This window comes from Anoplopoma fimbria, chromosome 2 (assembly GCF_027596085.1).
Source record: "Anoplopoma fimbria isolate UVic2021 breed Golden Eagle Sablefish chromosome 2, Afim_UVic_2022, whole genome shotgun sequence".
Lineage (NCBI taxonomy): Eukaryota > Metazoa > Chordata > Actinopteri > Perciformes > Anoplopomatidae > Anoplopoma > Anoplopoma fimbria.
Window position 1 is genome coordinate 30,715,464 of NC_072450.1, and position 26,476 is coordinate 30,741,939.

At 43.0% G+C, this 26,476-nt stretch overlaps 1 protein-coding gene across 1 annotated transcript in view; it reads right to left on the reverse strand.

Moving 5' to 3' along the window:
- Window positions 1-26,476, reverse strand: part of efl1 (elongation factor like GTPase 1) — a 70,917-nt gene that overhangs the window by 17,198 nt on the left and 27,243 nt on the right. The window contains exons 16-17 of the mRNA XM_054617562.1: window positions 7,781-7,912; window positions 4,638-4,785 (exon numbers count right to left, since the gene is read on the reverse strand). Coding sequence (XP_054473537.1) covers window positions 4,638-4,785; window positions 7,781-7,912 — 280 coding nt within the window. The remainder of the gene's footprint in view (window positions 1-4,637; window positions 4,786-7,780; window positions 7,913-26,476) is intronic.

The window sequence follows — 26,476 nt, forward strand, 5'->3', positions numbered from 1 at the left end:
CCTATATATATATATTCCTGGATGGAATGAAATGATCAGTTTAACAGGACAGCCTCTGAATACTTGGTACCTGACCCAGTTCTAAAGAGAGATAATCCCCTCAGAGCGCTGAGGCTGGGATGTCACAGTCTCGTGCTCACTCGAGTGGCAGAGCTCATTTTGAGGTCAGCGCTGGTCAGGCTGCTTGCCAGTGATGTCACAAAGAGGTCAGACTGCCATCGGCGAGACGACGGGACAACCAGTCACCTAACCGTCCAGTGAGCCAGCCAACCAAGCTAGTCAGCTGGTAGCCAACCAGCCACTTGATGAGCCAATCAACGAGCTAAGAAAACATCTAATGAGCTATCAAGTCAACTCGCCTTGCATCTATCCAATCAGGAAGCCACATAGTGAGCCAAGTAGTCAGCCAGCCGGCCATCTCCGTCCCGAGCTGACTGGCTTAGCTCTAAACATAGCAGCATTATTTCACATGGCCTCCTTTCTTTAGCCATAAATAAAGTACAATGGGCAGTAAAGTGGAATGACAGACAGAGGCTTATTCCTAAATCTTGCCTCAGCCAGCAAAAAAGGAACCAATTCACGTTAGGAACCCTGCTCTTCCTATGATTAGTCATTTTTTTCCTCATTTGAATCCACTTGTCACTTATATTTAGACTGATCAAAAAATGACCCCCTCTTATGAACACTTGCCCACCCCTGCTGAACATTTGTGCAATTTAAAAAAAATATTCAAAAGTACCTCGATTGCGACAGATTTCGACCTGCAGAAATATAACTTTGACCAATGAAATTCTTTATTTCTTCTGATTTAATAAAAGATATCGCAGCCACTCAGCGTTACATCTGTCAAGAAGTACAAATACAACATGCGCCTTCATCAGTAAGGTGACCAAGAAGCAGATGAGTACAAATACAACATGCGCCTTCATCAGTAAGGCCTACTCTACAAAAGCATGAAGGTTCCTCTGCAGGGGAAGGAGAACTTGACGGGAGGACATCTATCGCTCAGGCTCTCCACAAAACGGCCTCTCTCCGATAAGAGTGCTTATATTAAAGTCACTCCTGAGTAAAAGTCATATTAGAAGCAACCTCGAGTTTGTCAAAGATCTCTGAAAGCAGTCTGAGAGCACCATAACTGTAGTAATGCTGTTGGTCTGATGAGGCATGGTTAGGCAGGATCTGGGAGACATGCCAATGAGTGAAGCCAAATAACAGAGAGATCCTAGAGAAAAACCTGATCCATTGAATCATTCACTTTCTAGTTAATGTGTCTTTCTGTGTCTCTGCTCACTTCTACATCTGGTTAATTGAATCTACTGTCTCTTCATTGAATTCAGAAGTGGATTTTTGGTTTTATTTTGATTTTTATACAATAGAATCTAATCATTTAGGCTGCGGGATGATCTCAGGAAACAGACATGTATGAGGTATTGGACGATGTCATCACTACCACAACAGGCAATGGGTATTATGTAGAGATTTGCCATCAAGTCATGATGAAATAGAATGTGCCTTTTTTCCCCCTTTTTAGATCACATCCATGTACACCAATTTAACAATATATGCCAAAGAAATTACTAAAAATATATTTCATATTCTTCCTGTTAAACTAAATATGACTTGTACTTATGTAAGCTAGTACCAACCAATTTAAACTACTATTATGACATCCATCCGTCAATCAATCTGCAACTTTTAGCAACAGGTGGGATGTGTGGAGCCACAATCCTCGTCCATATCCAGGCCACTTTCTCGCCATCCAATCAAATGCGAAGGATTTGATTGGAAGAGCTCTGCTAAGTGTCTTTCACTAGGCAATATGTCACAATACAGAAGAAAAGACAAATAACATATTTCTAACCTAAATTGAGTGACGTACTTTTCTGTAATATTACATCTCTTAAATTGATTAAAACACATTTGACCACAAGCATTCAAATGACCTTCAATAACATCACACTGTAGTACAGTAACATTATCTGAACCCGTGAACTGTTTTTGTTCAATTTCACTCACACACTTTTTACTGCCTGATTGTATAGTCACTGCATTTCTACGCTTGCTATATTGTGTTACTTTAAGAATAAGGCCTATTATTCAAACATGGCATCATTTGTCAAATTAGTTGTGGTATACAACTTAAATACTGAATACTGATACGAGGTTCTTAATAATACCATTACAGCGCTAACAATTCCTTTGAAAACGTTTTTAAGTTCCTTTCCTTTTGACTGTAAAAAATCAATGGTATTTTAACATTCAACTTTGTCTTTCTTGTGATACAAACAAAGCATAGTTTTCGGTAGCACTGTTAACAAACCGTTAACTAACAATAAGAATTCAAACCGATTAATGCTATCAGTTAAACGTTTAAAAGAAAGCTAAATTAAGTGAAGCAAAACTCAGTGTTGTCACTTACATAAGAATACTTGGTCCACCTTAAGGGTCAGCTTCACTTAAGTGAGCCTGAGTGAAAAGAAAAAAAAAAAACTACTTATCTACAACATCACTTCAAGCTTCCTCCACAGAATAAAGGTCAAGGCCTCCACTTCCCTCTCCACACCTTTCACTCCTGAAGCCAGTGCCTGCAAGATGCAGTCTTCATTCCCCTCCTTTTTCCTCCTCTACATCTCTGACGTCCGCTATCCTCCTCCCACCAAAAGGACATGTCTCACACTTTGCTGATGTCTTCTGTCAAATCAGTTCCACCGGCTGCCAAAGAACCACAACAAACGTAATTCAAAACAAAAGAAACCTGGTCCGACATGCTGAGAATTAAACTGCAAACTGATCAAAACCCAGCTCATCCCGTTACAAAGCCATGATCCACCTCACCCTTCATCAACACACTCCCCCTCACCCTGGCCAAAAAGGCAACTTTTTTTTTTTTTTTTTAGGAGTCACACCTTCAACACCCAACACCAATTCAACAGATTACATACCATCCAAAACATAGCAATTCAAATTGCATACAGACTCCCATAGTACATCAGTACCCATTATATATATATATCCACAGTTTGTCCGGCCCGTCCCAGAGAGAAACATCATCCACTCTGATCCACAAAGAACAAAACAAACCACAATGACTACGCATGATTACATTTCCCTTCATTCCATTTAGAGTCCACACACCTCGTGCATGTAACACATCATCTTTTTAATAATCCGTCTCTTCTACTCCTCCATCTTCTCCCTCAAGGTATGACTTATGGATAGAAAATGGCAAAAAGCCCCGAGCTATCTTCAAGGCTCATGACCTAGCTGACTAACTAGCCTGAGCGTTTCTTGCTGCTAGCCCCTTCACTTTAACAATCAGGTAGCAAGCAGCACACAGGAACTTTGCTTGGGTGGCCTCACAGGTTGTAGCATTTATAAACCGACAAATAAACCGCAGACATACTGCACTGCTACGTTCACAGCTGTAAGCTACCTGCTGACTTCTTACTCCTCAGCACACACACACTCTGGGAGCGTGTCGAAGGCCATCTAAGTTAGTGTAGGTAAAACACACCGACTATGGTCGGACAAGGACATATGTGCATATGTAGAACATCATCATGCAGGAACCGACGTTATGTTACGAGGGAAAAGGGTTATGAAGGGCTTGGGAAAATAGCAGTTTGATAATAAAACATACATTCTTCGACCATCCTTTTAACGTTCTGATTTTAATACATAAGGAAATATGTGTTATAGAATGATATATAAACCTAATCAAATATTTAAATAATAATAATAATAATGGACCTGTTCTTTAATAGATTTCAGTGCTATACTTAAGAGCTGGAGCTCCCCATCCACCATATTGTAACGTCACATTTAGCAGTGGGGAAATAGACTGATACAAGGGGGGTTTTTCGCCACTGAAAAGTCATTATGAGGTGCTATTGTAGGAGATTAAAAGCCTATTTCTACGATTCCCAGTCTTGTTTGGAACTGGTTACAATGCAAAATGACTTTTCTATACAATTCATTTGTTTTTCCTGGGGAACGTATTGCCCAATGAATACAAGGTTACAGGGAGGGCCTGTGTTTTACAAAATGTTCTCAAATAAAGCTCCCACGTTGCTCTGGAAACCGCAAAAAAACCTACCTTTTAACCTGCTCTTTTACTGAATTGACAGGGTCATATGAGAGCACAGCAGGGACACAGGACAAAACCAAAAATGATGAGTGAAAATTCTCTGAAAAGATCTTTCTACTAGTCTGTCAGTGAGCCGGTTTTGTTCTCCTGAGGAGGCCTGCAGCGTCCAGACAGAGAGGCAGCAGTCAATATGTGATGATGGCTAGATAATGGTGGTGCTCAGCCTCTGTCTCTGATCTGAGTCACTCACAATATGAACTCACACTGTATTCAAGCTCCACTACATAATCACATACATGTACACAGTCGCTGCACACAAAAGAGATAAAGCACAGAGAGACGATCAATGTGACAGAGACAGGAAGCATGAAAATTGAATATAAGGAGAGCAGACATCCCATAAAAAGCACAGTTATTAGCTCCGATACACTCGATGAGACCTTCAGAAGAGATGAAGTAGACAGGGCTCTACTTTCTCATGACTATGGCACAGTGGTTAAAACACACAGGCAGAGATAAAGAGACATTTGGAGACGTCGCACACACTGACCGCTCTCTGAGGTCGTCCAGGCAGCGTTGGAGATGGACCTCACCAGCAGTGACCAGAACATGTTCTCCTGTTTCCTGAATCAGAACCTCAGCACAGGGATCTGCCTGGTTCAACAGACGCATCCCACGCACCAGCTTTGGCATGTCACCTAACACACAAACACATAACCATTGGGGTTCCATTAGTCTGAATGGGCAGGTTATTGTACAACTGCATCTTAGGGAAATACGGGGTAAAAAAAACAACAAAAGAATTACAAAGCCTTGGGAGGGTACTACTATAAATACTATCCTAAAAAAAAAAAATTCTCAGGATAGTACTTATAACATCTTAAATTTGTGAGAAAGAACTTGAGAGAGAGAGAGAAAAAAAGAAGAGAAATTGTGTTTTATTTTTCTCAAGGAAACACATTGTTCATCATACCACAGACGCCACCATTAAACGCTGCAGTATGTGAGCTGTCCAGTGCAAAATATCTTCATTACATAAAAAAACACAGAAAGAACATGAAAAAAAACAAACATATTTGTATCTTTCTGGACCTTCAGCTGGCTCAGAGGCTGTCCGCATGGCGTCACAGCTCCTATGTGAGTGTGGGGCTTTTAAAAGCATTAGTTTAGAGCCCCAAACATCAACCCCCTTTAGTTATTGTCGGTGGTGTAATTGTGTCACATTCTTGAGGTGAGATTTTTCGAATCTATGTGTTGGATGTTGAGTTATTTTCTTATATTTTAAATGTATTAAAAAGTATATATCACAGGTATATTGTTATCAAATGAACACACACATTGCTCAAACCTGTGAATTCAAAACTTTTGTGTTTTCTTCCTCATGCCAGTCAGTGTAGCCAGACAGAAGTAATAAACCACCAAAACATAGAACTGACATTTTCTCCGTGACCCCCGTTAGATTGTCCCACCCACATTTTAACGCCTTTCAGAGGACACCGTAAACAGCAATCTTTAGGATTTGTCTGAAAACCCATTCCCAAAAAGAAAAGCAGGTCGACCACAAGGATGAAGTACAATGTATACAGATGTCAGCATTGTGCCCATTAAATAACACTGACAGAACATGACATTAAAAGGACCCTCAGCTCCTATAATTAAACTGTGTAGCTCCATAAGGACAAACATATCCTCTATGAAAACCATAAAAAAAATGTAATCTTTAATTCTATTTGATATGGCTTTCAATGTAGAGCCTTGATTTTTTTACATCCTGCACAAACCTTTTTAAAATAGCCAAGCTACCACCAATAGCCACAACAATATTTGTATCCACCAAACTCAGATTTGAAAGATGGCAAGAATGAGAGTCCTGTTACACCGAGCGGTTCTGTCTGCAGAGGAAAACACATAGAGAAAAGGACCGGGTAGAAAAGTGAGTCCATTCAAACCATGCAGTGGAAATGAGGCTTGAGTACCAATTTTCAACCAACAAGTGGTTTCGGCTGCTACACTTCTGTTTCCTCCTCTCCTCTCCCACCACAATAAACACAGACTACTAAAAAACACCTCCAAGTCAGGACAACACCAAAGCAGTGCTTGAGCTGTCGTGGCGTCTCCATCATCATTGCATTAGTATCTAACATTCTCACAATGACAATAACAGCCGATGTTTCCCATGATCACCATGTGATTGTAACGTATTATCATGCTAACATTTGCTAAACACAAAGAGCCGCCAAGCTTGATGGAAAAGCCATTCGTTTTCCAGGTTTTCAGGCATTAAGAATTGGACAAATGAGGCTGATTGGAATGATGGGTCAACATCATTGACACCAACAGTTGGGTGACATAACACCAACACAAGTGTAAAAAGACATGAGCAAAAGCCAAGACTGTCAAAATAAATATAACCATAAAATGAACAAGGAATAGATTTTCCTCTTTCTACACTGCTAACCAACTCATTCTCAAAGGACTGTCATTACTGTCAACGCAATGAATCTATCCCACAAGTCTAGTGTGTCCAAAGTGCATTGCTGTCCAACAACTATGACAAAACACATGGATAAGCCAATTCTGTTACACTGGGTCCCATGTTCCTGCATCACTCACTACAGCACCAAATAGATTAACCCAGAACTATTTCCTCCTGTATATAATATATATATATATATATATATATATATATATATATAATATAATATTTGTGACCAGACAGTAAAGTCTCCAGAAGCTGCCAATGGATTGGGATGGGGAGTGCCACAGTGGAAAGTAGTAAGAACTAAAGAATAAGAGAAATGTGGAATAACACCAGCCTGATGAATTATTAGCAGGTGTGTTCACCCTTCTGAGAGCCTCATCTTGTCTAAAAAAAAAGCTGAAGTGTGGGAATGTGACTTTCTGGAAGAGAGAGAAGGTCTACACTGCCTCTAAAGTGAGTTCTGAAAGCTGAACAAAACGTCTGACTCTCTCTGTTTTGAATGAGGTACAGCTTTGATTTCTGTCCACATTGTGAACACAGGATCTCCTTTCATTCTACTGCCAAAGGAGTTCTGGCCCTGTTCCTGGCCCGTCCGTACATCAGGACCATATGCATGTTAAATGTCGTGCTAAAATCAGTGTTAACGGCCTTCAGTCACATTTTTATTGATATTGCTATAACTTCTGTATTATCATTATCATTCTATTATGTCCACTGCTGCTGTCATTGGAAGTAGTCAGGATTTATCTATTATTAGTGCTACTACTTCTATTACTACTCTCGTTATATGTATCATTTCTATCGTATTGATTAACTTTGATTACTATTCCCTGAACTATTACGCATATTGGCTTTGCTTCTACCCTGGAGTCTTTGTGCTTTCTCGCCTTGCAGGTTTCCATGAATTGTTGTTGGTTTTTTAGGGGAGTTTTTCCTGTGCCGATGTGAGGGTTCCGGGACAGAGGATGTCGCATGTGTATAGATTGTAAAGCTCTCTGAGGCAAATTTGTGATTTGTTCCTCACACATCCAACTCTGATGCTAGAGGGGAGCGTCGTAGTTTGAAGCTTAGGGCCACATTAGGGTGAGAATGTATTGCATATAGGCAGACTGTGAATGGTATGCACGTATTCAAATAAATAAAATTGTTAGTGTGGTGTATGTTGTTTAAACTCAATAGAACCCAGTTTGCATGTGCCTCCAAAGACCTACTTGGATGTTTGGGTTCTATGGCAACCCGAACAATGGGCGTGGCCTCAAAGTTGAGCGGGGTGAAGGGCGGGCAGGCAGGGGAGGTTGACAGGGTGGCCGACTTCAAGACGCTCTCCTCCAGACCTCCGATACCTGATGGGAAAGGATAGGAGAAGAACATCAACTGACTGAACATCAAGGACACTCAAAGAGCGCAGACCTCCACGGAGGCCAAAGGCCCCACCTCGCATATCGCAATGATGAAGATGATGATGATGATAATGAACAAAAGTAGAAAAAAAAAAATCGGTATATTCGCCCTGTGATTCGGATTCTTTTACCTTGAGGAATGCTATACACTTCCACCAAGTAGCATGAAATTCGAGCCAGTAGTTTTAAGTAATTTAGTAAAAAAAATAAAAACAAGAATTAGAGCAAAGATATACATTTAGTAAATTGTTATTTGAAAACAAAAATAATAAAAAATCCACAGAGATTACAATTCCAGTAGAAACACTTTTATTAAAATTAAACATTGAACAAAAATGACATTAAACAATGTTTATAGTATATAATCATAGAATTGACTTGAATAGGTTGTCCCTGTTGTCACGATACTGGAACCAGCTAATTGAGTCAGTATGGACCTAATAACAGCTACAGGGATGGTTTTCCCCGGATGAGGTGGAACCGGCTGTTTGCAGTAAGACTCTGCAGCAGCTGCGCTAACATTTCCTCTCATTCTTCAGTTTAGGAAAAGCAAACAAAAGACTAATCACCCCTTTATAAACGTTTTCAAAGAGTCAAGACTACAAACTTATTCGATATACTGACTTCAACGAAGTCAACGATGGCTGAAGACTTGACTGTTCTTGGTGTTGGCTTACTTGACTCTAAAGTGGACTTGAGACATGAATGCACTAGAAGCTGGGGCACGCTGCTGAGCCATGAGCACAGCTGTTCTGTTCACTGTGCAAACCTCATTTTTAATTTGTCTGGCCAAATTTGTCAAAAGGCTCATCATAACGTTTAGATTGACATGTCTTTCAATGGGTTGCACAACAAAATGCGGTTATATTCCATTTGTTACACAAGATAAACATGAACAGAACAAAAACAGTAAGTCAATCATGGGGAACATTTTTTTGAACTTGCATCATAAGGAATGTAAACAGCATCAACAAAACAGTCCTCAGGGCCGAAACTATGGCCGACATCTTAAACATAAAAAAGTTAAACTTCAGGGAAACATGGTCCATCAACTTTGACTGTGTTTGCTAAATAACGGGGCTAACAGCTAACGAACGAGGTCGTTTTCACAGCAATATAAAATAGGTATAAGAGAGGGAGTCATGAATTGTTACACTTTTCACTTTTTTTTTTTTAATGCATTGGACCTGGTTTGGAATCAGTACCCGCTGATACGCAACTTCAAGTATCATGATGGGAAATTAGTTGTTAATCAGGCATAAAACATTAAACCAATGGTCAATGTTATTTGGTCAATAGCTTTGTCATTGACCAATAGTATTGGCACCTTCTGCACACTGCGTTCAGACTGACTTCACCCCGCCTCCTCATTCATCTGAATCAGGACAGACCTGACACAAGAAAAACTACAAAAAAAATATAAACGGCTAAAAAGGCAATGCAACGCCATCCTACTTTAGTAGCACAACTCATAGATTAGCAAAGCAATCCTCGCTATGGAGGATTTCATCATCTAACATTGTCTTGTTCTAACCTTTTTGAGGACATTTGATTTGAATAAATAGAAATTACAGATACACACTAGCCTTGTTGAGGCAGAAAAGGACCGAAAGAAATTAAAGTAATATAAATAATAGCAAACAGATCTGTATGGATTATGATATAACAAAATCATACTGCACTTTTTCACTGAAGATAATTCAGACTTTTTTCGTTATCGCGACTCCTTCTCTCTCTCTCCCTTGTTTCTACTCAGCTTCCATTTCTCTCAAAAGGATCTAACCCCACTGGGTTAGATCCTTTAAGATGTCTCACACCACAGACAGATAGACCTGTGTCTGTCTTTGTTTCATATATGTAGCTCCTCTACACTTTATTTGGAGTACGTGCAAAGTCTTGGTTTGTGGCTTTGTGTACAGAGCATGAACACACAGACTGACTGCTGTAACAGATGCAGGACACTGTTGGCCGCCTCGCACATAACTTGACCCTGTAATTACCCGAAGGTGACTCGATCCTGTCGGCCTTCCAAGCTGACAAAGAACAATAAAACCAACAGAGGAGGAAAGAAATGAACCGAGAGAACCTCGCTCAGCCCACAAGCTCTGCTGCAGACGCACTAAATGAAATGCTCAGCGGCAGAGCTGCAGCCTGGACTCTCAGCAGGGTCCTAACAAAGCGTCCTTTGAATGTGTTTCATTAGAAACAAGCATAAACACACCCTCACTGGCTCCAACACACGCTTCCATCTGTCTGACTGGGACAAAGCATGGCCAGGGGCAGATATGCTAGCACTCTGGCACTGAAGGAACTATCAAATCGATTTGATTCTAATTGATTGATGAGCATCATCACAACTGTATGAACATCAGCATAGCCGTCTGAAGGCTAAATCTCAAGTCCAAAACACACCAGCACCATAACATGGTCCTCATTAACACGTTTTTTTGTTTGTTTTTCTTCACCAATCAGATATCAGCCGTTGGGCCCACACCGTCTCAAATAGCTGGATCCTGATTGGTTACATAAGGGTCGATCTGAGCTGAGGGAGCCTAACACAAACAATTACAGCTGCACCAACAACTTCTACGGCTGCTTGCAATAACTGAAAATGAGTGAATGGAGGCAACAGCACTGCAAAAATAAAACAGAACCAACATTAGTCAAGCTCCAGAAGTCCGAGCCTGATGTTTCCTTCCATACAGAGAGTGATCCAGGTCTCCTCCACACAGTGAGCCATACGGCTTGTCAATTAATTGCACCGCATGGAATTTAAAATTCTAGCCCCTGAAGAAACGCTAAGGAATACTAAATAAAAGCTCACAAATGGAACCATTTTCCAACTGATATGACCATAATAGGCAAAACAGGAAATGCCAGCAGGAAACTGATCCAGGATACATATTGAACTACCAACCGTGCTCTGGATTAATGTGAATTAACAGTGAACAAAGAAATCTGTCTTTATGTCCAGAAACTGTAAGACCTGTACATTTTAGATGTTGTAGACCTTGAAGATTATTTTGAAAAGATTAAAATTAAGATCATTTAGTTCAAGACTTTACTAGAGTTCACAAGGAACCTGGACTCCCATGTGTCACTGGATTCTAACCAGGAGGCGGATCAGCAACCACTCTTCATTTACCAAACTTGCTTGCTTTAATGCCAACAAATAAGCGCACACACACACAAACACAAACACACACACACACACACACACACACACACACACACACACACACACACACACACACACACACACACACTCAGAACCAAGACTTGGTTATGTCCAACTGCAGAGCTCAGAATGACTCAAGCCTGAAGACATTTCCTGCAACCACAAGTGCAGTTGGCTGTTCTTCAACCGCCATTAAAACTGGCTCTCGACACACTAAAAGGAATGAGGGCGAGGTGAGGTAATAAAAATGGAGAGGAGGTTTGAAGAGAGGGGAAAAGAGGGATACAGGGACAGTCAAGCAACTGGCTTTATCGCTTATCTCTGTTTGATACCAGGAAGCAGTGCGTCATCTCTGGTCCATTGAAACCCCCCTACGGTTTGGTGACGCTTGAAAACATTTATAAACAAGATTTATTGGAAGTATGGTAACAATTGATTAGGATGAAAGTGTTTCACCTATTTATTACATATGGCCAATGCATTAGCAAGCTGACGGTTTTAAATATTGTCTATTAAAGTTTTTTTATGAGATGCATTTAGTTAAAAAGTGTGTGTTTACATTAAGACCCTCATCTTTTCTGTGGCAGGTCTTAAGTTGTTTGGAGAGTAAGTAAAAAAACTCTGGTAAGAACATATTGATGAGTCCTGGATTTGTGCGTAAAACGTTCGTAGACGCAGTTCAACACAGATTAGTGCGTACACTTGTTTGTGATCGAGGCCCACGGTCTCCCCTCTGGATGAGAAACTATTTTTGCGCCTTCGTCTTCATTGACCTCTCAAAGCATGCAATACGGTTTGTGGCATCACAAGGGGCCAGGTAGTGGACGGGTGCTACATTCCCTTTGGAGATCGGCAGCCACACCACAAAATGGCCGCCGATCTACAAACTGCAGCTCCCAGAATGCCTCACCACTCCCCCAGGTGTGAGTGTTTAAACCACCTGATTGAGGAAGGACTTAAGGGCTGCAGGAAACAGACGAAGGGGAGAGAGAGAGAGAGAGAGAGAGCACATGGCTGGAAGGAGCATCGAGAGCACACGTGGACTGGATAGTTGGAGGACATGGCCCAACGAGGAAGAACTAAAAGGAAGAAGGCCCGGTAGCCGGTGAAACCGAGGACACTCTAAGTTGACTTTTATTTCTAACGTTATTCAGTTTAACAAACCATTATCTCCCCTTGGACGCTTTTTGTTGTTTTGTATTTTTGTCTGGATAACAGAACTACCTAAGTTGTTAAATTATAAAAGAATAAAACTTCGCTTTTTCTGAGGACCTTTTGCTTTTTGCCTGCTTTTGTGTTCACTCCCTTGCACCACCCCACCCCAGCCGCACTTGTGACCTCCCGTGACGTCACAGATGGTGGAGATCGGCAGCCATATAAAAATGATGACCAGCTAAAGGGGGAGATACTGAGCCGCTATGGACTCACGAAATTTGGCAGGGCTCAACGTTTCCATAACTGGACCTTCCAAGGTGGGGTAACTCCCCGTTCCCAAATGCACAAATTACTACGAGTGACGAGAAGGTGGCTGGAACCAGACAAGAGCAGCCCCACAGACATTATAGAGACCCTAGTTATGGACCGGTACCTAAGAGCACTGCCTTATGAGGCCAAAAAAGTAATAAGTCACCAAAGATTAGCAACAGTAACAGAATTGGTAGAAGCAGTGGAGCAGTACCAGGCGGCCTCAGACATGCTCCGCCCTACTCGTAAAGACCCTCTCACTTCTGTCCCCGTCCGACCAGTGGGGCATCTCCAAAAAGGTCCTAAACCAGCCAACCCTCTCTCTGGCCCACCCACTAGCAGTGTTAATCCACCTAGGCAGCAACAAGGGTTCTTGTACCCTGAGTTGCGCCAGTGCTATCGCTGTGGCGAATTGGGCCATATCTCATGGCAATGTGAAAAGCCTGATGAGCCAATGCCCACCGCAGAGTCCGCTAGCAGCCCCCATGTCCACTTTGCTGCCCTCCTAGGGGAAAGTGGAGACCGCAGACCAACATGCCCAGTAATGGTGAATCAACGGGACGTAGAAGCCTTGCTCGATTCTGGAAGTAACCGGACCCTGATCCATGAATCCGTGTTGGACGCATCAGCCCCGGCTCATGGAGACCCAGTTCCAGTTGTTTGTGTCCATGGAGACACCTGTGAGTACTCAACCACTGTGGTGAAGCTGACAACCACTAAGGGCACGTTTAATGTTGAGGTGGGAGTCATCAAGACCCTTCCAGTTTCAGTCCTGATAGGTCGTGATTGTCCAGCCTTCCCAAGGCTATGGAGGGAAACCCAAACGAGACTCAGACGGGAGCCCCGAAAACGTAAAATGAAATGAACAAATGTTGTGTTAATGTGGCCGAACCATGCCCTCCTTCGACAGATATAGTCCAAGCCTTGGCAGGAGACTCTAGTGACGCTAAATCGACTGGTTTCTCACCCTTTGAACTGTTGTATTCCCACAAACCAAGGGGTCTTTTAGACATAGCCAAGGAGACTTGGGAGGAGCAACCCTGTCCGCACCGGACCATGATCGAACATGTAGGGGCGATGCGAGACAGGATGGCAGTGGTGGTCCCCATTGTGAAGGAGCACCTGGAGAAAGCCCAGAGAGATCAGAGTGCCGCTTATAACCGCGGAGCACAACCCAGAGAATTCAAACCAGGAGACAGAGTCCTAGTTCTGGTCCCCACGGTGGAATGTAAGTTCTTGGCTACTTGGCAGGGGCCTTATGAAGTAATTGAAAAAGTAGGGGACGTCAATTACAAAATACGGCAACCCAGGAGGCGTAAAGGTGAGCAAATTTACCATGTTAACTTCTTAAAGAAATGGTATGATCGAGAGACATTGTTTACTTGCCTTCACCCTAGAGAGGCAAAAGAACCGGCCCGGGACGCCGTACAGTTTGGTCCAGACCTCTCCCCTCACCAACTGCAGCAAGCAAAGGAGTTAGTGGAGGGTAATCCGGACATCTTTTCATTTCTCCCAGGCTGCACCCACCTAGTGGAGCATGAAATACGCACCCTGCCGGGAAAAACGGTGAACCAAAGGCCATATCGGGAACCGGAGGCCCGCAAGAGGTTGATAGATGATGAGGTAAGGAAGATGTTGGAACTGAATGTGATTGAAAAGTGCCTGGTCAAGTCCCATCGTCCTAGCAGACAAGCCAGACAACACGGTACACTTCTGTAATGATTTCAGAAAAGTAAATTAAGTGTCGGAATTTGATGCATACCCCATGCCTTGCGTCGATGAGCTTATTGAGAGTCTGGGCAATGCTCGTTTCATAACTACTCTTGACCTAACTAAGGGGTACTGGCAGGTTCCCTTGTCTGCAGGGTCAAAGGAGAAGACGGCCTTTGCCACCCCTGGAGGTCTGTGGCAGTACCGGATGATGCCGTTTGGAGCTCCCGCCACATTTCAACGCTTGATGGATCAGGTACTTAAACCCCACAAAGAGTATGCATCTGCCTATTTGGATGATGTGGTGATTCAGAGTCCAGACTGGGAAAGTCACTTGCATTACATTACATTACATTACAGTCATTTAGCAGACGCTTTTATCCAAAGCGACTTACAATCAGTAGTATATTGCATATCATTCACCCATTCACACACTGATGACAGGCTACCATGCAAGGTGCCACCATCAGACTCTAACTAACATTCATGCAACATCCAGTCCACACCGATGGCAAGGAGCCATGGAGCAACTTGGGGTTAAGTGTCTTGCCCAAGGACACATCGACTGCCGAAGCCGGGTATCGAACCACCGACCCTCTGATTGGAGAACTACCTTGCTCTCCACTACGCCACAGCCGCCCCATTTGCCTCGTGTGCAGAAGGTCCTGGAGTCCCTCCGACAAGCAGGCTTGATGGCGAACCCCAAGAAATGCAAGCTGGCTTTCAGTGAGACAAACTACTTGGGCTACACCATTGGACGGGGCCATGTCAAACCTCAGGACGCAAAACTCTGCGCTATCCAGGACTGGCCAAAACCATTGACAAAGAAGCAGGTGAGATCCTTTTTGGGCCTGGCCAATTATTACAGACGGTTCATTCCTGACTTTGCTATGATAGCGGCCCCTCTTACAGAACTGACCACAAAGAGACACTCCCGGATGGTGACATGGACCCCGGCAGCAGAAGAAGCATTTGGTAACCTGAAGAGGGCCTTGTGCTCAAAACCCGTCCTTACTGCCCCCAGACTTCAGCCGGGAGTTTGTGGTCCAGGCAGATGCCTCGGAGGTGGGTTTGGGCGCGGTGCTAGCCCAGATCAATGAAGGTGAGGAACACCCAGTCCTTTATTTGAGTCGGAAAATGCTGCCTAGAGAGAAGAATTATGCAACAGTCGAGAAGGAGTGCTTAGCCATAAAATGGGCCCTGGAAACGCTCAAATATTACCTGCTTGGTAGGAGGTTCACTCTAGTGACGGACCATTCCTTTACAGTGGATGGCTAAAAACAAAGAGACCAACAGCCGGGTAACTAGGTGGTTCCTAAGCCTCCAGCCATTTAACTTCTCTGGTGTTAAGGCTTCCACCTTAACACCAGAGTGTCGTCAATGATTTTCCTCTTTCTAAAAACACGGTAAGCTAATTTACCAACGGCTCATCATAAAGTTTAGATTTCATTTGATTAGTAGTAAGTTGACTGTTCACTGCCTCGATGGTTGCACAGTTTGGCTAGAGGCTGGTTTTAACCATCAACCATGTTACTGTTTGAGTGAATTCAAGTCATTTCAGTTTCAATTAGCTCTCTGTGTTAGAGATTGTTCATTCGTACTGAAAAACGACTGCGCTGCTTCAACCTCTCAGATCAATTCTTAGAACATTTCTGTGGCGCTCCACGGTACCATAGCCCAGCCCTATTATAGGGAGGACTGTTCCAGAAAGAGATTTGGATTCCATCATGAGTGCTTGACAGAGATTCAGACCAGGACTAGGACACATGAGGAAGTGGGACTTTGGTTCCTGGACATAATGCAGGAAGTCTGACTGTCATTCCCAGGAAGCATTACAGAGCCAGACGTATGGCATGAATTAGGTTCTTCTATTAAGAGAAGCACTGTAGCAGTGGAAAAAAACAGCAGATTGAAAAGCAATAAATACGATGCGTGGCTGGAACTTGTTAAATGTTCTGTGTGGATCGTGTTTTATTAAGTACAAGGCCAGAGCCTCGGAAATCTGCTCCCCTTTAACATCCTATGGAATTTCCCTTCCACTGGAAAGTCCCACTTAAGCATCAGAGAGCCAAGTGTGTGTGTGCGTGTGTGTGTGTGTGTGTGTGTGTGTGTGTGTGTGTGTGTGTGTGTGTGTGTGTGTGTGTGTGTGTGTGTGTGTGTGTGTGTGTGTGTGTGTGTGCCTAGATGTAGCCTAGATATGAGCATATTGGGAATGCATCAGTAGTAGGGGGGGAACTGCAGTACTGGCCAAATAACCCACAGACTATTATATTACCATTGCTGGGCGATACGGTTTAAAACGATATCACAATAAATTTGAAAACATCATGTGACAGGTGTATTTATCTCAAATAAAAAAAGGGATCACTTATGCCACATCATAAAAAAAAAAAATTCAGGGAAGAAACTCAGTTTTAAAACATGATAATTGGAATACATGTTTAATACTGTGCTCTAAGGTACACTGCTTCCTACAAGCGTTGCCACCGCCAACCAGTCAGGTTGCAGTTTACATGTTCGTCTGTCGGAAATGACATCATGTAATAATAATTATAAGCATTACATTTTTGAATTACGGCCAAATGTTTTCTGTGAGGTTACAGTGACTGCCAAAATCTAAACTGCCAAATAAAAAAAACCCCACAGAAACACACAGCTCTCCCCCGACCTGCTCTCCCCTGCTTGCTTTGTATCACTTTGTATGAAGAGCACCGTACCTCAAAGCTTGGTACGCTGAGGAGCGTGACCAGCGGGGATGTCGGCATGTGAAGGAGACCGGACTGCACACCCCGATATCAGCTGGAGGTTTAAAGTGGGGGGCCCAAATGCTCTTTGAGAAAGGTCCCGAACACAGCACCAGTAAGAAGGACAGAGAAAGTCCATGGCAGAGGGCACTGACACCCCCACACACTTCTAGTGGGTCACAAGTAATGATTGAGAGGGATTCTTTTAGGTGACTGTAGCGTATTATACCTTTAAATGAGTAAATGACTCTGCATTAAGAGAAGAGGAGATGTATCAAAGCTTTCCTCTGATGGCTTCCTATACTATTCCGTGTAATACACAGTCATCTTCAGCATAAACAAAATACATCAGGTCAAATGCATGAGCCACAATAGCACACTTTAGGACATTGAGAACATAAAACAACTCAATGTAGCTCAGCTGGCATCAGTCAGGTGAAACTGCTGTGTGTGTTCCACTAAAGAACACTCCACCATATGCATAAATCATAATCATAAAGTAAAAAAAAAAAAACATACTTTTTTTTAATGTAATCAGAACCGTGGGATCAAACCTCCACCATCTCAGCACTATTTTTAGTGATGTCCACCAGTAGTACAGTGCAGCGAGTCCACAGCGACAACACTCTGTATGACAGATAGGAGAAACAATACCAGGGACTGTTTGTCCAAACAACCTCAGTCTCCATGGAAACCTGGCTACACATAGAATGTATATAGGTGAGCTCCTGGATAAAAAATATTTCTAAATTGTTTCCACAACACTAATCTATAGCAACAAAACAGAGAGAAACACTAGAATCCAAGAAAGAAGAAGTCCAACAAAGACAACAGTGTCGTTCCATCTGAAAACTTTGAAATACGTGTATTATACTATACTATAGTATAATATAATATGGTAGGCAGCTCAACATGTAGATTCTCCCTCACTCTGCTCATGATGGTGAAGCACGTATCAATGTTAAATCTACTATGACATCAGCATTTCAAACAACCTGTGATAAATCATTCATAAAAGACTGAAAACTAAAGTGAACCCAAGCAGCTCCCCTGTGGAACACCGGCAGATATTTTCTTTTGCTGTCACAAAAAACTTCCACTGAATGAAAATCCTTACTGTGTGCTGCCAGAGAGCTACGTCTTCATTCTAAAAAGAGCTAAAAAGGTAAACACCATAGCAACTGAGCTTGGCAATAACATGCTACAGTCGATGACATCAGATGCTGCAGCAAAATCCAAGAGCAGCCCCAGCTCCTGAACTGGGCTATGAAACCCCTACTGCGTTAAGATTCATAAATGTGTCTGAAAAAGGTCATACGTATACTTATATTAGATAATACCACATTAATGCGTTTCAAGTGTAACTGACCCCTACTGATAATTCACCTGAACCGTCACTTGAAATTCGTTCAGGCATGTCTCTGTCCCTCCTCTAGTTCTGGTCTCTCCTGTGTCATTGTCTACTACAGTCCTCATGTTGAGTGAAATGAGCTGTGCTCCACATGCATCTGTAGAACACTGGTTCCAGGGTCCCAGCGGTACTGTTACAGTCAGCCTCAGCCTCAGCTCCTCGGATATCTACTTTCCTTCCTCACTCCCACCGTCTACCTGCTCTGTTACTGCTGCATACCTGCAGCGCTCGGCCCACTCCAAGAATGAGGGCATGCAGCCAGCGGGAAAAATGGAGAACACAGCAGGAGAGGGAGCCATGGAGACACTCATTATGGCTGATTGCTCTGAAATGCGAGTGCCAGTGAGGCTGTGGGATGAGGTCAGCTAGGCCCCGAATCTCAGTCTGGGACCAGGTCCCCGCTGAACAGAGGTGAAACAAAGCAGATGAACAGGAAATAGAGGTTAGCGGCCAAACCCTGCTCTGCCGACATATGCCTGCTGCCAAGACACACACACACACACCCCACACACACAAACACAGACAAACACACACACATCTGGGTATATCTATGTAGGCCGGTGGCTTTCTAATTTTACACTGCTCAGAGCTGACCTGCCTCCAGCCGTCCTCCGGAGTTTTCTCCTACTGATCAGCAGATCAAGTTTGCAAACACTGTGTGCACGCCCTGAAGAACATTTCAGTGGTGGCCCCGATTCACGGTGCAGGTTTAAGTCATTATGAGACAATCTGCTTAGCCAACTAAAGAAATGTCTGCAGAAACATCTGAAGGCAGCCTTGTCAGAGGATAACCAAGTTATCGATCCACTGGGTTCCACTGGGTTCCACTGGGCAGACACCAGTGGGTGGTGTGGAACAGCAAGAAAACGTGCCCATGCTGGATGTAACGTTACCTGAGAGAAAATACCTACATCTCTGTCTCCTCTGAATAACATATCCAGTGTTTACTCGAGCTCAGTCCAATCTGTTAAATTCAGTCACAAAAAAAAACTGAGCTCACTGTTTTCCCCCCACTGTCTCATTTGCCGCCTCCAGGGGGCCCAGGGGCCGCTAGGTGAGGAGTGTGAGAAGTCGGCAGGCGGTCAATTGCAAGATGAAACAGGTTACAAGGAGTTTTAAGTTAGTGTAAGTGACTGCATCCTAAGATTTTTGCGTCCCCGTGTGCATGCAGCGCGCACACACACACACACACACACACACACACACACACACACACACACACACACACACACACACACACACACACACACACACACACACACACACACACACACACACACACACACACACACACACACACACACACACACATTATCTCCTGGCTGGGATAAGAATAGATATCTTCCATTGGAATAAAGCTTGTTTTTGTTTTTAAGACAGGGAAATGATTTGACAGTCGACCATCATGTCGACCAACCTTTTTATCCTCATTCGCCGCTCGCTCTACTGCAAGACTACTTGATGCAGTTTATTATTGTGCTTTGTTACAGGACAGAAATATTGTCCTCCTCACCGTGTAGTATTATTAAAAAAAAAAGGAGGACTCCGGCTGCCTGCATCTTTTCTTTCCTCAAATATGAAAAACCAGGACTGTTTAACTCCAGTAGCTCCCGGGTAAATACTGGACTTGGTGAGACTGCTTTGATTACTGTGCACCTTATAAATGGGATGAATTACAAACGATATATTCAAAGGTCCGTGTCTCATCCCACCGGCTGATTTTTGACTTTTAACAGTGTCTGCGATTGTCTCTAATGCGTTATTTTGATGCTGATGTTAGCAGCCTGAACAGCGTGTGTGTAATCATCTACCATCTTGTTGTGTTTCAAGTCCAACACACTGCTGGGGAGTCTGAATCACAGGGTTCTTTCATAAAACGCCACCAGAAAGACAGACATAAAGCCCGACTGTGGGAATCACATTGGAGCATGTAACCTGCTGCAAGAGAAGACCATGATGTGGAGCAACTGTAAAGGTTTTAAGTGAAGGAGAATCCCTGTTCTCTTTCTTTTCCTCGTGCTACGTCTTTGCTCAGACAGACTAACTGACATGGTTAATGTGAGCTTCAAAGACCTGAGACTATGTTTGAGGAGTAAAATCTAGAGCAGCCAGCCTGAGAGAGACAGTGTGAGGGAGACCTAGACAGAGAGGCCGTGAAGAAAAGTGCAGTGAAGGAGAAAAAAAATGAGAGGAGAGGAGAGGAGAGGAGAGGAAGGGGTTGTGAGGGAGGAGGTGCGGAGAGCGGAGGACTGATGAGGTGGAGAATGTGTCTCATGGCTGTGGGATCCCAACAGGCCTCGGCTGGGACTGGAAACTGTGTCAAGGACGGCAGAGGAAGAGCCGAATGAGACAGGAGCATCAGAGGAATACACACAACGAGCACAACTAGGCTGTGGAGCAATGGTGGCCCAATTCAGTTTCTGTTCACATCATCAAGGTCAATTCATTCAACAGCAGACAAACCATGCATTATGCCCTCCACGAGACAAAACAAGACTCTATGTAGGGATTGTTAACTCCAGCACTTATACATTACAATACTAATACAGGAAGATTATCTGGTAGTTCAGGGGAATAGAAAAACCATGACTGAAACTAGTTCCACTTTTTACAACACCCATCAGGCTTCACTCTACGGTGGAGGGCCGTAACGATGTGTGTATTAAGTAGTGTAATAAGTGTATACATGCATACACAAACACAAAGGAAAAATACTGTGGGTTGGGGGGGGAGGGCAGATGGATGATGCACATCTTACACCATCATTGTTGTTGTTGCACACTCTAAAAGGCAACTTAAATCTCTCAAAACACGAATTATAAAAAAAATTGTTGATTATTTGAGTGATGAATTTCATCACATTTTATTTTTCAGAAACATAAATGAAATGGTAAATGGACGTGTACTTGTTTAGCTCCTTTCTAGTCTCTTAACCGCTCAAAGCTCTCTAACACGCTTATTGGCTTTGCTTCTACCCTGGAGTCTTTGTGCTTTCTCGCCTCGCAGGTTTCCATAAATCGTGGCTGTACCTGGACTGTGGTCGTGCCTCCTGCTATGGCCCTGCTGACACCAACTGCTACTACCGTTATTATTATTAGTCACATTACTATAACTATTACCTGTACCATTACGCATATTAGCTTTGCTTCCAGCCTGAAGCCCTTTTGCTTTCTCGCCATGCAGGTTTCCACGAATCGTTGATACAATCTGCATTGTGTGAGATACCTGACCGTCCAAGCTCTCGTGTCCATGGCGAGCAACAGGAACACAAAAGCCTCCCTTTCAATGCCTAAATCAGTCATCATCATTCCTCGATTTGAGCATTCCTCTTCAGGACTCGTGCGTTAGCAACACGCAGTTAGCTGCCACTCAAGTTTTTTTCTCACAACCTTGTGTGTTTGCTACGTAATTGTGCCTTGCTCAGATTCCATATACATATGCATATAACTGGTGGTGGCGTTATGCTTCACAGCTACGTAGCTGCTCACTGTTCTCTCCGATAACCTGTTTTTCTGGTCATAGCTGAACTCGACATTACATTAACGTCTTTTTGGTCTCAATTATCATTCAGATAAGCTTATCTTAGAATGATTATACTTTGGCTGAGTCCTCATAACCAGTCACCTTAGTGTGAGGTGGTATTGTTTACACATTGTGCGTGTCATGAAATAAAAGTTGTCCTAGAGTCAACTTCTGTATCAGAACTACCTCAGAAGCAACAACGTGTTACAAACAGCTGCTCGTGTCCGTACATGTTTTAAGGTTAATTTTGACTTTAGAAACGTAGTATATTAAACCTGAATATAAGGGGACCTGACAAACTGTCAGCATGTAAAGAGTTTGGATGATAATGTGTTGGTGGAACCTAGAGCCTACAGGTTGTTCTAGGGGGTTTAGCTCAGATGGTTTCTGTTAAGTTCCCATTGACAAGGTCTTACTGAAGGTCCACTAACTAACCTCTGGACAGTTCATCCTTGATGATATAAGCTCAACTTTCAAGCCAACATGGACGGCCCTAAAAGGTCTCAATAGTGGTACAAGTTTGACATCTACAGTTAAATCTGTTAAATCTGTGACACGGTCCCAAATAATCGTTTGTTGAAAATGCATTTCCTTTTTTCCCCCCTGCTAAACAGTCTCTATGATAAGCCAGGCTAAACCCATCTTGATTCTGCAGTATCTTTGCTCTAGATAAACAAAGATTACATTCATACTGATACTTTAGCATAACTGGAAAAGTAAAGAAATGTCTGACAGCACAGAGATGAAATTGATATGAATCATCTCACCATAAGTGAAATAATCACACAACTCCTAAATGTTTGATTATTACGTCAAGAAGAAAAACCCTCTGCACCAGGCTAAAGAATCTCCAAAAACAAGCATCAACTTTAACAGAACTCTCCAAGAGACGATGTCATTATTTATGATGAGACCTGCGCTGCACTGACATGAACCCAGCTGGCCTCTGCCATCATCCCTGTGAGGTTGACATCAGTAAAATCATTCAGTCGGTGTTCTGCTGAAGATTTGGGTCACTAGTCACCGCTGACAGCAGAGAGAGAGAGAGGCCTAATGCAGAACAAATGTTTTCATCAATGTTGAATCAGCATCATTCTTTTTCCTCCTCTCTCCTCCCACAGGACTGACTTGGCAGACTCAGGCTGTGGCTGAGTCTCCTCAGACAGCTGCTTCACATTAGGCCCTGATGATGAGAATTTGATGTTGCCCACGTCTTTAGCCCCTGTGACAAACTGCTCCACACCAAACACCATCCAGCCGGCCGTGTACTCTCCCCTCAGCTGCAATCATAGATAAATCCTGAAGCTGGCTGGGTGTATGATACTAATGGAAACCAGTGAAGAGAATCCAACAAAGGACTGTGTTAAGGTAGTCTGAGATTGAACCAGCCCCAATATATGCCATGTATTGGGGCTGGACGTTTTAACACACATCTGGTCTAAAAGCTCTGAACTTCTAGAGGTGGTTCTTACTGCTCTGCTGCCCTCTGTAGTGCAGTTTCATAGAAATGTATGCTACAAATAGACTACATGGCCAAACAGTTGGTGGACACTTGTACAACCCACCTGGATGTTGTTGAGTTGAACATGTCATTCCAAAAACAATGAGTGTTAGTCCTCTGTTGGAGCAGCCTCCACTGATTTGGGGCCAGCCTTTCCACCAGATGCGGAGAAGCTACTGTGCTATACTGGGAGCGGTGAGGTCCGACACTGATGGGTTGGTGGAAAAAGTCTGGCTCTCCGGTGGTGTTCAAGCTCATCCCAAAGGTGTTGGAGAAAGCTGTCATGTTGGAACAGGAAATTGACTTCCTCAAAATAAAAAAATATTCACCTAACATATTTTCTCAAGATGAAAATGAGACTTAAATAACAAGTATCCTTTGAAAACAACACCCTTTTGGCCCATGCTTCACCCTTCCACCGAGCTTCATCAAAACCAGGCCAGTAGTTTTTCAGTCATCCTGCAGACAAACTGGAAAACAACCGACCCCACAAACGTAACCTCATTTGAGAAGGAAACGGCATGCATAACAAACATATGACAACAATATGACCGAATGTATTTTTGTTTCTGTTGACTACAGCTTTAAACTTAACAATAATCAAATACCTAAAATGCAATAAAAAATGAATATGCTTTCATCAAAAACCTTCCCTTCACTGGATCTAAAAAGAAGTAGGCCAACTTCTGAAGAACCGACCCAGGCCGAAACTTTACTGCTATCCACAGAGAGCATTCCCCAAAGAGTACAGAACCGCTCTGCTTCACCACTTTGTACTGTTAAGAGACCTGACAAAATAGCCAACTCTCACTGATCCTCTGAAAGACAGGATGAATCAGACGGCACCGCGCTGTGATCGTTTATGAGACGTCACCATCAATATGTGAGCTGCAGGCGTCTCAGCATGAAGACTGCGATCTGATGTGGTTAAGTGAGGAAAGGGAGACCGAGTGTACAGGGTCACTGTGGAAATAACTGATCCCAGACCAGGAACACACGTGCAAAACACCCTGAAGAGCCTTAGCATTGTGTGGTACTATTATTTCATTTAGGGGAAGTCTGTTATGCATTAAAAACTAACTTTTCCTTCAAAAGGATACAACCCTAAGGGAAATGGAAATATTCAGCCTTTTGCTTTTTTGAAGAGCTTTTTTTTTTTTGTTGAAATTTGTAAAGACAGGGTTTTACATATTAGAGTTCAAGTTGAAGCTGCAGTAATTAGCCTGTGACGGTTTCAGCCAAAGACGGTGCTGATGGAGAAGGAGGGGAAAAAAGGTTGTAGAAAGGGCAGAAAGGAGAGGAAGAGCGAGCGACAGATATTCATCAAAGGGGAAGCAGAGAGAAGATAAGATAAGATAATCATAATAATAATAGTGTCTGGCTGTAATACAGATTTCTAACAAGTGCCTTGCTCAACGGACTTTTAGCCGGCTAGTTGTTTTATCTAACTACGGTAACTTAACAGCTTATAACCAGGGCTTGACTTTAAGCTTTTTCAGCCACTTGGCCTTCAGGAAAAAAACAAACTCAAAAATTCTAAATGTTACCCCTTGAACTTTGTTACCGTCATTGATAGTGATTATTTGCATAAAAACACATAATTCAAAAGATTAGGAAATTAAAGATTGTATTTTTCTTAATATATATTAATATATTAGAATATCATTAATACATCATTGCTCTGATAACAAATGTTGGGGGGGGGGGCATAAGTAGTTTTAATGAGGTAGTGTTAGGAAGGTAAACATTGTAAACATGAGTTTATGGTCTCAATCTCTAGTTTCAAGTCTTCTTAAATACAGCATGATGTTCATTTAGTACATTATGGTACATTTAGAGTCAAATAGACCATAAAGCAGAGTATGCTTTAGGGCGGGGCTACACAGTGATTGACAGGTCGACACCAGAGACGTATACGACTTCTCTACGTCACTCCTCCTCAGTCCAAATATGGTCACTGACGTAGACTGGTTGCAAACAGTCAAGATGGGAGAGGGCCAAAACACCAAACTGGAGGCTTCAAAACGTCAGCTTACAAACCAATGGATGACGTCATGACTACGTCCACTTCTTATAAACAGACTATGCTGAAAACCTTCTTTAAAAAAAATTGATTTATTCATGTTGCTCCCAAAAAAGGGGAACACATCATGATATTGTTGGAATAAGCCTTTGCCCAATACCCATTTAGACAGTTTGGGGCTTGAATGAACCATTATGTAAATAAATGGAACCCCCGTACATTAGCTGTTAGCCTCAATATTAGTTTGGTAAACGGGTTAGTAGACAAGATGGTAGACAGGTAGACAGGTAGGCAGACACCTTGGTAGATAGTTTGCAGACAGGTAGGCAGGCAGGTTGGTAGACAGGTAGGCAGGCAGGTTGGTAGACAGGTAGGCAGGCAGGTTGGTAGAGAGGCAAGTAGCCTGTCCAATCGTTACATTGGGGCAGAATGAAATGATTGGTGAATGATTACAGTCCTGACTGGAGTTACCGTCAGTCAGTGTTGGTGACTTGGAGACCTTCCTCTATATTTTGTGTCTTTTGGAGCCAGTGCTGCTAGCTACTTTCATTGGAAAAAATATTGGCAACACAGGGCTGAGTTTTTAGGGAGGATCATTCCTAAAACCTAGCGTAATCTCTTTAAATGATTAATGAAAACCCTCCAACACAGCTCATCCTAACTTCAGCGAGCTGCAAACCTCATCCAGTGAAGGACTGGGGGGGGGGGGTCTGACAGAGACCAGGTTGTTGGGAAGTCTTAGTCTGCCTGCCTCCGTGTGTGTGTCCTCTGTTATTCATTTAAAAGCAACCACAGTGGAGGGGTCTACCAACACACAAAGACAAACAGTGCTCTTTGTCATGAAGTCCACGCAGTGTGCCGTCATGTGGTTAGCTACAAAAATGATGTTTCCCCACATCAAATGCCGCACTGCGTGTATATGTGTGAGAACGTTGTGTGCGTGCGTGTGTGTGT